General features: G+C 28.1%; 1 protein-coding gene across 4 annotated transcripts in view; it reads left to right on the top strand.

Annotated features, from left to right (window-relative positions):
* Window positions 1–14,487, top strand: part of LOC135927549 (putative uncharacterized protein DDB_G0282133) — a 63,173-nt gene that overhangs the window by 16,300 nt on the left and 32,386 nt on the right. For 3 of the 4 annotated variants that reach the window (XM_065463598.1, XM_065463597.1, XM_065463596.1), the window contains exon 4: window positions 9,207–9,297. In XM_065463598.1, coding sequence (XP_065319670.1) covers window positions 9,207–9,297 — 91 coding nt within the window. Of the gene's footprint in view, window positions 1–8,796; window positions 8,851–9,206; window positions 9,298–14,487 lie in introns of those variants that run through there. The other variant, XM_065463599.1, reaches the window with a different exon arrangement.

The following is a 14,487-nucleotide window of genomic DNA, read 5'->3' as shown; positions in this document are numbered from 1 at the left end:
ATTTGTGATGAAAAATGAATTTTTTTTTTATTTTCTTTGAGAATGCTCAAGTAAGATAATTAAATTTCATTTAAAATTCTAAATCATTTTTTGTAAAAAGTCTTTTTAATATTTGAAAATATTTCAGAATTTCTTAAATGTAATCTATTTTGTATATCCATTTATTTCGATAAAAATATGATAACACTATAAACTTTTATAATAATTTCGATAAAATAATTAATACATAAAAAATATAATTATAATTTATCAAAATATTCCATTGTTCCACGAATTTGATGTTGGTACCTTTTTAGAAATTAAAAGAGTTAATATTATAATTATTAATACAAATCGATTATAAAGATTACCTAATTAATCAGTTGCCCGCGATAACCCAACTCCAAATAGCTTTGCATGTGATTGTAAAAGTTAGTGAAATCATAAGGAATAAATCCGTGTAAGAGTTGAATAATATTCCTAACAATTTCATCTCTTGAATTAGGGCGGAGATTGATTGCTCTAAATTTATTTTTCAAAACTCCAAAAAAATTTTCATGGGATTTAACTGAGGTGAATAAGGTGGTAGGTATTCAATCCTACCTTTATAAGAATCGATAAGATGGCTTCTATGGATAGATGCATTATCCATTACAATAATTGCATCTGGTGGTAGGATACTAATAAGCTCCGTCATAGAATCACGGAATAATAGCCCATTATAAGCTCCGTCTATTATTTTATAATGAATTACCCCTCCAATTCCGATTGTACAAAGGATACTTACATTTTTACCCTTAGAGGATGGGATTTTTATTATTGGACGGACATTGTATGGCACCCAGGCGTAGATTGGTACAACATGCAAGTTTATTCCAGTCTCATCTAAGAAATATAAATTTTCTCTTGGGATATTTAAGATCTTTGCACAATAAATTTGACGAATATTAATAGCCCCGGGAGTATTTCTTCTATCAGGCTCCTTGCCAGCCCTTTTTTTAGACCAACCAATATTTTTAATATATTTACTAATTGTGGTTTTTGTTTTTGGACTACCAGGAGGTAACTTTTCTATTATCTCCTGAATAGTCAAAGTGTTATTATCCATTAATAGGCTTATGATACTTCTTTCAATAATGGAAGAATCTTTCTTTTTACTTCCTCTTTTTTGAATATTATATTCCTTTAAAGGATCTCCATTTATTTCTGGGAATGTATCTCGTCTAAATTTGTGAACAGATGCAGTAGACATTTCGACATATTTTGCGTTGTCTTTTATTTTCATTTGTTGTTTTTCCGGCATTGATAACATTTTGGTAACTATATCTAATTTTTCTTTATTCCAATATTTGTGTATTCTTTTTGGTCTTTGAATTCTCGACGAAGATTGGGAGTTTTCATTTAAATTGAAAAATTAGTATTACTATTGGATAATAAAGATTCTATATTAAACATTTTTTTTTATTATTTAAGAAAAATTAAAAATAATTAATATGTAAGTATTTTAATTTTTTATTTTGAATTAAATTTTAACACATTTTTTATATAATGATTAATCAACTATATTAATCTTCTTAATTAATTGCTTGTCCATATTTAATTTCAATCTTTATTCTATTAAAAATTTGTTTACCCCCTTTTATAGTATATTTAAACATGTGTATCGTTTCACTGTATTATAAAAATTTATAGTATTATCATATTTTTTATTCGACTATAAATATTTTTGAGTTATAAGCATTTTAAAATTTCACAGATTCCAAAGTGACTCTTTTTTGCACCTATGAAGCCCTATATCTCGAAAAACAGGTGTGCTAGCGAGCTAAAATAAAAGGCTTCCTCATCTTTTTACCTAGCTAAATAATTCCAAAAATTTAGACAATTTTAAAAGGGGTCGGCCGAAAATGTGTTTTTTGTGATCAATTCGACATGGAATGGCCCATTATTCTTATTTTTTTTATATGACGGGGACTTTTTGTAACCATTACATGTTCTAAATTACGGAAATGTAACTTTTTTTCTGAGATAAACGTGATCAACCATGCATTGAGGCGCTAGGTCTATTTCGATTTCTTCAAAATTGAGCTTTATTTTAGAAATTTTAACTAAAAATTTTTTAATATTCTGTGCCTTAAATTTTGACCTCTACATGTCTGATATATACGAAAAGGGCAAGGACTATCATGTCATAAAACTACGGGACTGGAAATGCATTTTCGCTAAATTATAACTTGAAAATATTTTATTCTACACCTTGGTAAGAAAATAATATCTTTATCCACATATAATTTCATGATTTTATATTAGTTTAAATTTTCAAGCTTAATCTCATTATTCTGCAATTCTTAAAATTTTCGATCCTATAAAATCGTCAATAAATGTCAATCATATTTATCCAATAGTATTCTTTGTAAGAATATTCAACCAATGGTATTCTTTATACCAATATTCATCCAATATTATTTATTTTCAATCATATGACTTTATAATCATCCGCTGGCTTAGTTTTTTCTTGGCCTTATAAAAGTAGGTATGTTCAATATAGGTATCAATCGATACCTAATCAAAAAATCTATGACCTCTCCCACTTAATGGGCGATTCTAGGCTTTGGGGGGGGGGAGGGGGGTCAGGAATATTTTTACCAACACAAAATATCGATGAAATGGCCCAGATGCAACTTTCTATATATTTATCCGACTAGTTTATTTATTTAACAGAAGCGTTTCTATGAAAATTTTAGCGAACTCTAAACAATTCAAGAACAATTTTTTCTCTATTATATATTCATGCTAAAAATGTGCTAATGCGGCATTCGAATGAAGAATTGAATATACAAAATGTTAAAATTCAAAATTTTTTATTGAATAAACAAGATAAATTGTTTTTTTTGACTTATACTGAGTGTAAAATGAATTCAATTAATAATTTTTTTACGCCATTTATAAAGTTTATTTAAAAATTTTATAAAATATCCATGAAATTTTCATCTCAGATTTTTTTTATAATTTATAAAGTTTTATGGTTTAATAATTAACGAAATAGATTGGAAAAATAAACTTAATTGTCCTGGATTAACAAATTGCATGCTAAATCTTAAAAACTATAGAGGAACCAATATATCACTATTAGGTGACTGTAGTAAAAGTACAATGTAAAGGACGAACATTAGAACTACCAATTACAAAAGGATATATACCAAAAATCTCATTGGAAGAAACTGGATAACTAAATTTCCTAAAATGACTGAAATACCTGAAAGTAAATATCATTAATATACAAAATGAATATCCTCAATTATTTACCAAAGAATTGGGCTGCTTGAAAGAATTTAAGGCACAAATATATATTGAAAACAAGAAACCAATTTTCGGTAATCACGTCCCATACAATACGTATTAAAAGATAAAGTTGAAGAAGATTTAGACACATTGCTAAAAATAGGAGTAATAGAAAAAATTAATCATTCATTTTATGTATCACCCATAGTAATTGTTCAAAAGAAAGATAAAACATTACGAATTTGGGGGATTTTAAAAGAACTATAAATCAAAATATTAATATTGATTCATACCCAATACCAAGAATAGCCAGTTTGGGAAAAGGAGAAGAATTTTTAATATTGGATCTATCAGATGCTTATTTTCAAATTTAAGTGGGGGAAGAGTCTTAAAATTATCTTGTAATCAATACGCATAGAGGATTATTTAAATATACAAGACTACCTTTTGGTATATCGTCTTCTCCAGCCATATTTCAACGAGCCATCGAGAATTTATTAAAAGGTTTTGAAGGAGTAGCTTGTTATTTGATGATATTAGAATAACGGGGAAAAATAGAGAGAAGTACGAAACATTTAAAAAAGTTACTAAAATGTCTAGATGAAAATGGGATCAAGCTAAAAATAGAAAAATGTAAATTTTTCAAACAAAATGTCGAGTACTTAGGACACAATATTTCAAAAAACGGGATTACAACTACTGAAAAAAATACTGAGGCAGTAAAAAAAGCACCAGAACATTTGAAACTACAGTCATTTCTAGGGTCAGCAACATTCAAAATTTTTTTCAAATTTTGCAACCAAAATCATTATACAAATTATTAACCCATTAATGGTCAAGATTTTTCTAGTGGATAAAAATGCTCAATTTTTTCAAATTATATTGATTAATGCTCAAATATGATATTCTAAAAAAATCAGCCAAAAAAAATAATCCTAAATAGAAAATCTAGCCTGGTGCATATATGCACCGTTAACCATTAAGAGGTTAAAAAAGATAAAAATTATATAAAATACTATAAGATCAAAAAAACAACAAATATCTTTATTCTTTTTTTGTAATTTATAATAAAAACGAGAAAATGTTTATATATTATGAAAATCCTTGAAACATTTAATATGGAGTGCGATTTGACATGTTTGGCACATATATCTTGAGTGCGTATGGCAATATCTGCATCTTCGTCTTTTTCCATCTATAATTTTGGATAAATAATGTCCAGATGAATCAATAGGGTTTTCACACTGTAATGCAAACTGGCTGGCGTGACCTGTACTTGAATTTTTTTCAATTTTTACTGGCGTTCGAAGGAGGTAGTTAGTAACTTCTCGTCTAAATGCAAGCAAACTCTTCTTGTCATCTCGATTCACGAATTTCCAGATTTTCCATGAATTTACCAAAGCTACATCAATAAAATTGGTGAATATTGGCCACCACCATTTTTTTCCTCTTATTTTTATTCTATATGTAGATATTAGATTATCACATAGATCAACTCCACCCATGTGTTTGTTATAAGCAGTTACCATATTTGGCTGAGGAATTTTTATTTTAGAAGATATTTTCTTAGAATACCTTGAAACATTAGAAAGCAAAGAGATAGTGTGGCATGTCGATGCAACGGTCACCACCGAATTATCATTCCAACGAACTACAAATATTTCGTTTAATTTTTCAAACCTATAATCATAATATCCTCTTTCTTTTTTTGCTACAACCTTTATAGATTCAACTGGGCAATGCTCTATTCTATTGTCCCTCACAGTTCCAGTTGCAAAATATCCCATTTGTTTTAAGTATGACAAGAGTTTAAATGATGTAAAGAAATTATCAAAATATATTTTATGATAATTTGGTTTTTGCAATGCCTTTAATAATTTTATGATTACATTTCCACCTAATCCATATTCATATTTATTTTCGCTTTTTCCTTGATATATATCAAATGAGAATACGTAACCGTCGGAAGAGGCCAATATCCAAGACTTGTATCCGAATCTAATTGGTTTTCCTTTTATGAACATTTTGCAAGAATGTCTTCCTCGATATGGTATCATCTGTTCATCTATTGATAAATGATGTTTAAAAATTCCGAATTGCTGAAATTTATTATTCAATATATTAATGTAAGGCCTAACTTTATAAAATCTATCATGTATATCTATTTTAGTATTGTCTGCCAAATGGATATTATATTTCAAATTTCGAAATTGTAATTGGGTCATTGTATCCCGGATTATTGGAATAGAAATATCGCTGTCATTAGACCAGTACATTCTTTCTTGTGGGAGAGAATGATATCCAGTAAATAATAGAATTCCAATAAATCTCTGAATATCTTGGATGGTTATGCATATGTTAGGTCTATTCATTTGTTTAGCATAAATATTACTTTGTTTTACAATTAGGGAATATAAGTCTTCGTCGAAAATTAAACAAAATATATCTGATGGACTTTTACCATGTAAATCATTTTCAAGTTTTATTACATCTTCCTTTTCTCCATTGAAAGGGCTTGAAGAATATATTGCATCCGTTTTTCTCCATTTTAAATTGTGAGAAATTCGAGAATAGCTTCTTGTAGAATATGGTTCTGGAAGGTCGTCATCAACTGAATTATGAATCTCCAATTCTCCAGCTGTATCTGAAGGCAAAACTCCGACATTTGTTAAGTCATTTTCATCGAAATCTTCTTCATCACTAACTGCAGAGGGGTTTGGCGGAATTATAACCATATCTCTTTCTTCAATTGGTTCCTCTTCAAAAAGTTGAGCAAGCGCTTGTTCAATTGTTAGAAAACGTTTCATTAAAAAAATTTATTAAAAATTAAATATCTAGACAAATTATTTTCGTAGAATCTTGATTTTTTTATTAGTCATCTATTATTTTGATAATTTTGATTGAATTGACAAAACAGGTGCATAATATTTTATATAAATAAAATAAAATCTTCAGAAAGGAAGAGGCTAAAAATAATTTTAAACTTTTGAATATTTATGAACCTAATAATTTCATATAATTTGATCGGGATAAAAAATTATAATAGGAACAATATATTATTCGATTTAATCTCAGGGGAAAAAAATTTTTTTTAATTATTTTCAAAAGGTCTTTTTTGGGTATAAAATTTTTTTTAAAAATTCTTAAGGGGCTCGAGCCACCCACCCCTCCCTTTCCCACCCTTAGTGACGGTAGTGGTTTTAAGTATAATATAAAAAATTATAATTCATTATGTTAAATTTCATTTGTTTGAATTTTTTTAAATAATATATACTGCTAGATGGTTAACGGTGCATATATGCACCAGTCAACTTTATGTGGTTACCTACTAAAATATTAATTATTTAAAAATTCAAAAATGATTGATAAATATTGATATATCTATAAAGAATATATACACACTAGTTTTCATCGAAATAATTTTATAATATGCTCGTGAGATCACTTAGAAAATTTTGCATTTTAGACCTCATAAATTCGCAAAGTTTGAGGGTTTCTTAGGGGCATAAAAAAATATTTTTTTCATATTTTTCTTTTCCAGTTTTGAAGTACAATGTCTGAACTATATAAAAATCTTTTTTATTATTTAAAAAAAAAAACTACTATGTTAAAATAAGGTATATAGGAGGTGGTGCATATATGCACCGTTAACCAGTAACGGGTTAAAAAGTTGCTTGAAGATGGACTAATGAATGCAAAGACACGTATAAAAAAATAACGCAAGAAATAAGTAGTACTCCAATATTACAACATTATGATCCAAAATTACCCATTATATTAGCAACAGATGCGTCAGTCATAGGAATTGGGGCAGTAATATCACATATAGAGGGGGGTAAGGAGAGTCCAATTGCATTCGCCTCAAGAACACAAAATGCAGCTGAGAAAAATTATAGCCTAATAGAAAGAGAAGTTCTTGCCATCATATATGGGGTTACAAAATAGAATTTATATATGGAAAAAATTTCACATTACAAACAGACCACAAGCCATTAATGAGTTTATTTCATCCAAGAAAAGATATTCCAACAACATCTACTGTCAGAATACAAAGATGGGCCTTATTATTAGCAGGTTACCAATATGAAATAGAATTCAAAAGTAATCCACAACTGGCCAATGCTGACATGCTATCTCGATTACCTATAAAGGGAACCCCAATATCAAAAGAATAAACACTTCAAATACAGGTGGGAGAACAAACACCTTTAAATGCAAACGAAATTGAAAGAGAAACAATGCGAGATGATGTACTCTCTAAAGTATCAGGTATATAATAGACGGATGGCCAATAAACTATGATGCATGTTTAAAGTAGTATAGCCAAAAGAAAGAGGAAATTACAACAGAGAGAGGTTGTTTATTGTGGAGAACTAAAATGATACCACAACAATACCGAAACAACGTGTTAGACATGATACATCAAGTACATATTGGAATGGTAAAAATGAAGATGAGAGCAAGACAATACATGTGGTAACCTAATATAAACCAAGATATTGACATGGGTCGAAAAATGTAGAAAATGCCAGGAATAACACGATATGCCTCAAAAGACCACAAAATTGCAAGGCACCGAGTACATATTGATTATGCTGGACCATTTCAAAATCATTATTGGTTGGTAGTGATAGATGCTAGCAGTCGCTAGCTTGAAATAGTTCCCATGACTAGTACTACAACCGAAAGCACGATAAAAATATTAAGAAATATTTTTGCCAGATTCGGATTTCCTAAGATAAGTCTAGCTATTTTTCCCTACAATTACAGAAATACACCAGGGGCAGAAATTAAACAAAGTCCGGCTTAAATACTACTAAAAATAAAATCTAGAGGATTGTTAGACCAAATATTTGAACGGGGGAACAAAAAGGAGGAGGAGTTAGAATACTACACTCAAAAATTCTAGATAAATGAAAAAGTGTGGTCGCGCATTTACAATAATAAAAAAAATGGCGCAGTCGATAAAAAGTTTAACTGATATAAACTTGTGTTACAAAGATTGGTACGACTTATTTAAAGAATTTAAAAACACAACCAAAATTAACATCATCACAAGAAAAATCCCTGTTATTAACAATAGGATGTGATACTTATAAAATATTGGTAAATTTATGCGACCAGATAGTCCAAAAAATAAAGAGATATTAGAAATACATAACATTTTACTCAAAATTCTGGATTATATTCGTTTGTTTTATTATTCATAAAATTCACTATTTCTTTTCTACAAACTCGAGCAATGTGCCCAATTTTGTTGCATTTATAACAAGTGGAAAAAACAATTTTTCCTTCTATGGTTTCCGGCGCAGGAGTGGCAGGGATTTGGTTTTTTGTAGCTCGTATTATAATTATTATATGATTTGGTTGTTTATCATTATCAACTTTTGAATTTTATTTATATTTTCATTATGTTCCTCTTCTAACTGATAATTTCTTAGAAATAATTGACATTTTATGATTCTCGACAGTTTTCCGAGATTTTAAACATTCGCAGGGCATTTGGACACGTTTTTCCGGAAGAAAAGGCATTTAACGGATAAATGCTACAATTATCTTGTTCGAGGTGGATGAGGACAGGATAACAGATAAGTCTATTTTCAAAAATTATCATTTGAAGAATAATTATATTTCGAATACAATTAATATTTTATTCAAATTTGTATATTTCAATCATAAAATTATAAAATATAAGCATTCATAAGGAATTTTTACGATATACATAAAAATTAACACTAAACCAACTTTACATTTGGAACATGTGGTTGTTATAGAACTATTCCATATTTTTTTCATTGTACATTCTTTCCTTATAATTGTCATATACTTTTAAGTTTTTTATTATGATATGGTATGTTTAACAGCCAATAATAATATTTTTCTATTTTCGAAATTAATATTGAATATTAAATTTAATTATTTACCTCTTTTTTAAAAAAATAACATAGTACCCTACAATTACGAGAAAACAGTTACACAAGAAACCTTTTTCATATTCCGCCTATCTCCTCAAATGGTCAACGATATAGTTTCCTCAAAGTATTTATTAATTCTAAGCTAATACATAATACAAATTTATAATATCCTAAGTGACCACCCCACTTGTTTAAATCGATAATCAAATAAAGTAGAGATGCACCAGAGCGGGTCTTTATATTTGGATCCTGTTGGTTCGAGTAAAATACCAAGTTCTTGATTCTTTAAAAAAATATTAATATATTTATGCATTTAAAAAGATGAAGATTTATAAATATTTTTTAAAAAATTTATCCTTTTGTTTATAATTTAATTAATAAACAAAAATCTTGCGGAGGCATTCGCCCTATCGCAATTGGCTTAATATATAAGAGATTATTATCAAAAATAATCATGACACTGTTCAAAACCTATGGTCTTATCTTATTAACTCAGGCGCGTACGCAATGGGGAGGGAGCAGGGGGATATATCCCCCAAAACTAAAAAATTCAGATGTAGGCTAAAATATATTTTAAATATATTACTGCTTTATGATTATTAATCTAAATTTTATAATCATTTTTACCTATTGCATTTATATTTCAATTTACATTTATTTCTCATACTCACAACATAAATAAATCCGCTACTTATTTATTCTATGAAATAGCGGTTTGTTATATTTTTCTACCCACTAAATCATTTGAATTTTTAACTGTAAAACTAAAAAATTTCAAAAAAATGACACCGATTTGATCGAGATTAGGAGAATAGGTGAAAAAATTATATTTGAACTTAAGGAAATTAGGGCAAATGTAAATGACGAATTTCATAAATTACATGTTATTGTTGAGTCAAAAGCTTCTATGAATTTAATATTTGTCCAAGGCAATCCATTGTTCCAATATTAATATAAGGTCACTTATTTGTTCCTCTCTTGGATACTTTTATTACTCAAATGAATAAAAAGTTCTCGATTTATCAGGTAGCACTTACAAATCTGCATTATCTCAGAATCTTTTCGAATCTTTCAAATCTTGATAGAGAAATAGCAGATTTTTATTGTGAGGTTGTTAAAGTATCTCTGTTACTAGCTAAATGTATACTAGTATAAAAGGTTAACTACAGTTCAATATGTTCCAAAAAATATTATAAATGCTTTGCATAATTTCACACGTTTTGGACTATTTCCTAACATATTAAAATTATATATTTTGACAATTCTACCCATTAATACTTCTGCCAACGAAAGAACATTTTCTTCTTTAAGAAGAATAAAGACTTACCTGAGAAATATACCCTCTGGAAATAGATTGAAATCTTAATATACATTGGAAGTTTACACCAAGCGCTGATGAAATTATTGAAAAATTAGTTCAAAAAATTGAATTTTATATTATAAATTTATAATATGCTTCTTTAATTAAATTTTTTTTTATGAATAATATTTAAGTTTATGTATATGCAATAATTCTAGAGAATATTTTTGTGCATTATATATATTTCAGAAACAAAGGTACCATTTGCATGGCCTGGCCCCGGGTTTTTTAAAATATAATTTATTTTTAATATTTATAGCTAATAATGATGATTTAAAATATAAGGCCTGGCCACATATCAAATTTTAAATGCTTAAAAAATTTTCATTTTTTACAAAGTTCCTTTTTGGAAACATTTATTTAATAGATAGTCACTAGTGCTAGTTCTAATAAATTTCTGAAACTAAAAATATTCTTGAATAGTTCCTAGAATGTTTTTAAAATTATCCTCACTTAAATTTTCTTGCGTATGCGCCTATATGAAGTACGTATCAATGAGGATTCAGTGTTAAGAGAGGATGCTAAATAGTTTCACATGCTATTCGTATTTATATTCAAAATCCTCCTAAAATGCTTTCAATACATATTTAGCAAACATTTCTTAAGTTGTTTGTATCATAGATTTCCTGATTATTCAAAATTCCTATAGACATGCTATGGCGTTAAAACTACTTTTTTATTCAGTCAACATGCCACAGGCTCTGAAGAAGGCATCCATCAGGGGGCCTACTTGGTTCTATTCTATTTTTCCTTGGTATTCATAATCTCATCCATGATCTTAAATCTAAATTCGATTTGGATCTAAATATTTGGTATCTCGATGAATTATGTGGTCCTTCCTCTGCATAAAATAATTTAAACCTTAAATTTCCTTGAAGTCAATTCTAAAAATATTGGACTCATTCTTAATAAAATTCAAACGAAATCCTGCCTCCTTTATAGCATTTCCACTGAATTATCGGGTTATAAAATTACAGACCTAAATAATTTATTCCTATTGGTTTCATTCACCTTTATCAAATATCCCTCCATCTGAGGAATCGTTATCCAAAATTTTTAACAATATTTTTAACATGGAATAAATTTTGAATTTACTTCTAGCCCACCAGAGCCTTTATAGCATTCATAAATGCTTATATATTCCCAAAATATTAAAAACACAAAAACATATTTCCACCCTTAATATCGAAATCTCTTATTAATCGATCTTCCTCTTCATATCTTGAAGATATTCAACTCTTTCAACGTGATAAGCATCAAACAACTATGAGTGACCTTAGGCTATATACTCAGTTGCGACCTAGTTCATGCTATCATTGCATGAACAGCCACTTTTTCATTAGTTTTTGGATATTTTTCGGTTCGATTTATGCCGATTGTTCCTGTACAACGTAAACCGTTTTCTCCTAGCATTCTGCATAAATTTGTGGAAGTAAAAATTTATCAAAGAATAGTCCATGTTCTTGAACTTTAGAAATAACAGCTGTTAATTTGGTCACCACTATTTCACCAAGAGAATAGTTTCATAGTCATCCCCACTATAAATATCAAAAGCACATGGATATCCACAAGATGAAGATAAAACCCAGACTTTTACGTCAAATTTTACTGGCTTTCCTCGCATGTACATTTTTATAGTTTGGTTTCCATAATTTTGTTCATCCAAACTTAAATTTTCTTTAAATATCCCAAATTGTTATAGATTTCGACCAATAATATCTAAAAATGGTCTGACCTTCGCTAATTTGTGAGTTTTATCGATATCAAAATTGTTGGTCAGTTGTAAATATCTTTTTATTTCTTGGAAACGATTTCTAGACATATTTTTGGAAATAAAATGTAAACCTACTTCATCTGCAGACCAATATAAATTTTCTTAGGAAGAATATGATGTCCACTATAAAAATAATATCTATAAAAATATCAAAATCTTGAATGTCAAAGGAATGATTTAATTTTTGATTAGAATATAATTCATGTCTTCATCAAAAAACATATGAAATAACTCTAGAAGGGATTTTACATATCAGGGAAGGAATTTTCTAACTGAATTGGTTCTTTTGAAATCATATTATAATACCTTTCACTATGTTTTTTTCCATTTTATATTTGAAATTTTTATTCTCTTAGATAGTAGTATTCTGACTATTTATCTCAACTTCTCCCACAACATCTTCTGACTATATCTTGATCGTTATCTTCTTCATCTGTGACGTCTCCTAAATTATCTGGTGATAATACAATAATTTCATGTTCCTCATCATCCTAATTTTCTAATAATGCGTCTAAAGCTGTTTTTAAATGAGCGTATTCCATGCTAGTAATAAAAAATCTAAAAAATCAATTGAAATTTAGATATCGTTATTTACCAATGTTTGAAAAATGGAACATTATTTTACCTTATATATTTGGGAAATGAATACCTTTGAGACTAATATTTTAATGAATTATATTTAAAGGATATGAGTTACTAAGAATATATATTTTTTTTAATTAAAATTTTATCTAAATTATTTTTTTTAAAGTTTTTGATGCATTACAAAATAAGTTCAAAAAATTTTTTGTTTGCATTTTTAGAAAGAAAAAGATAGACAGTCCACTAGTGATCTGCATCGGGCCTAATTTTTCAAGTCCGGCCGAAATTTATTTTAAAATGGTTTTTCCGGCCCGGCCCGAATTTATTTAAATATAGAAATTAATTTTTATAATTACTCAAAATAAAAGACATATGTTTTAGTTTCAATAAATAAAATCAAAATTTTTTATTTTACATAAAAAATTCAATATTAAAATTGATAAATTTAGATATATTTAAAAAAATTTCCAAGGTCCGACCCGGCCCGATTTTTTTTTAAAAATATTAGGCCCGGCTCAGCCCGAACCCGATTATTTTTTATAATTAGGCCCTAGTCCGGCCCGAAGCCCGTTGGAGCCGGGCCTAACTTTGCAGATCTCTACAGGCCACACCATTTTTTAATTTATATATGATAAAACTAAAGTTATTTAACGCCAAAGTTGATGTTCCAAAAATCAAACATTGGTGATTAATGGGTTAACTGCATTAAAAGTAAAAACCATTATCAAGCCAATCTTCGATCAATAATAAGCCTATTTTTTAAAAAAAGGCTCGTCTTCCTAACATTCTAGAACCCCATATTCTTTCAACTGATGATGGTCTAAGACCTGACGCTTTGACCACTATCCCTTGGGTCATTGACAAATCTATATTTTGGGATTATACATGCGTCTCATCCTTCTACCAACATAAACAGCAACCTGCTTACAATATAGCAGAGGCTAAAAAGATTCAACAATAAAAACCTCGGCAATTTTATATTCTCATCAATCATTACTTCTATCAAAGGATTGCGCCTATCACTACTGCTTTTTAAAATATTTAGCTCCCAAAATAAAAATACAAACACTTGAACTTAATAATTCTTATTTCTTCGACTGAATATATATTTTAAATTTAATTATTGTTCCTTTTAGGAACACAATTATGTTTTTCTTAAAAAAATTCTTATTATTTTGCTTCGTAGATGTTTTAATTTTTTTAAAATACAAATTACAATAAATAGTATATTATATCTTTAAAAGATTTTTTAAAAAGGTATTTACAACACAAAAAAAGAAAATGTATATTTTTTTTATAAATCCTAATATTAAAAATTTTCATATTTAAATTTGTAAACATATTTATCTTAAAATAAATTTTATATTATTATGCTTAATTCCCTAATAATATTGTCTAATCATATATATTCTAGGTACGAATCTGTGGTCAAGATTCTGAATTTTGTTTACCAATGTTTTTTATTAATATTCCTTCAAAAATAACGCCATTTTTATATTTTTCTTCAGCGCTTATAATTTTTCGCGTTTGTTGAAATTGAAATATCTTACTTATCAACCCCCCAATAAAAAAAATTCGGATTTTATCAGATTTATTTT

Source organism: Gordionus sp. m RMFG-2023, chromosome 3 (genome assembly GCF_954871325.1).
Source record: "Gordionus sp. m RMFG-2023 chromosome 3, tfGorSpeb1-WG-v2, whole genome shotgun sequence".
Taxonomy (NCBI): Eukaryota; Metazoa; Nematomorpha; class Gordioida; order Chordodea; family Parachordodidae; genus Gordionus; species Gordionus sp. m RMFG-2023.
The sequence above is the reverse complement of the archived record's forward strand: the minus strand, read 5'-3'. Positions and strand labels throughout refer to the sequence as shown.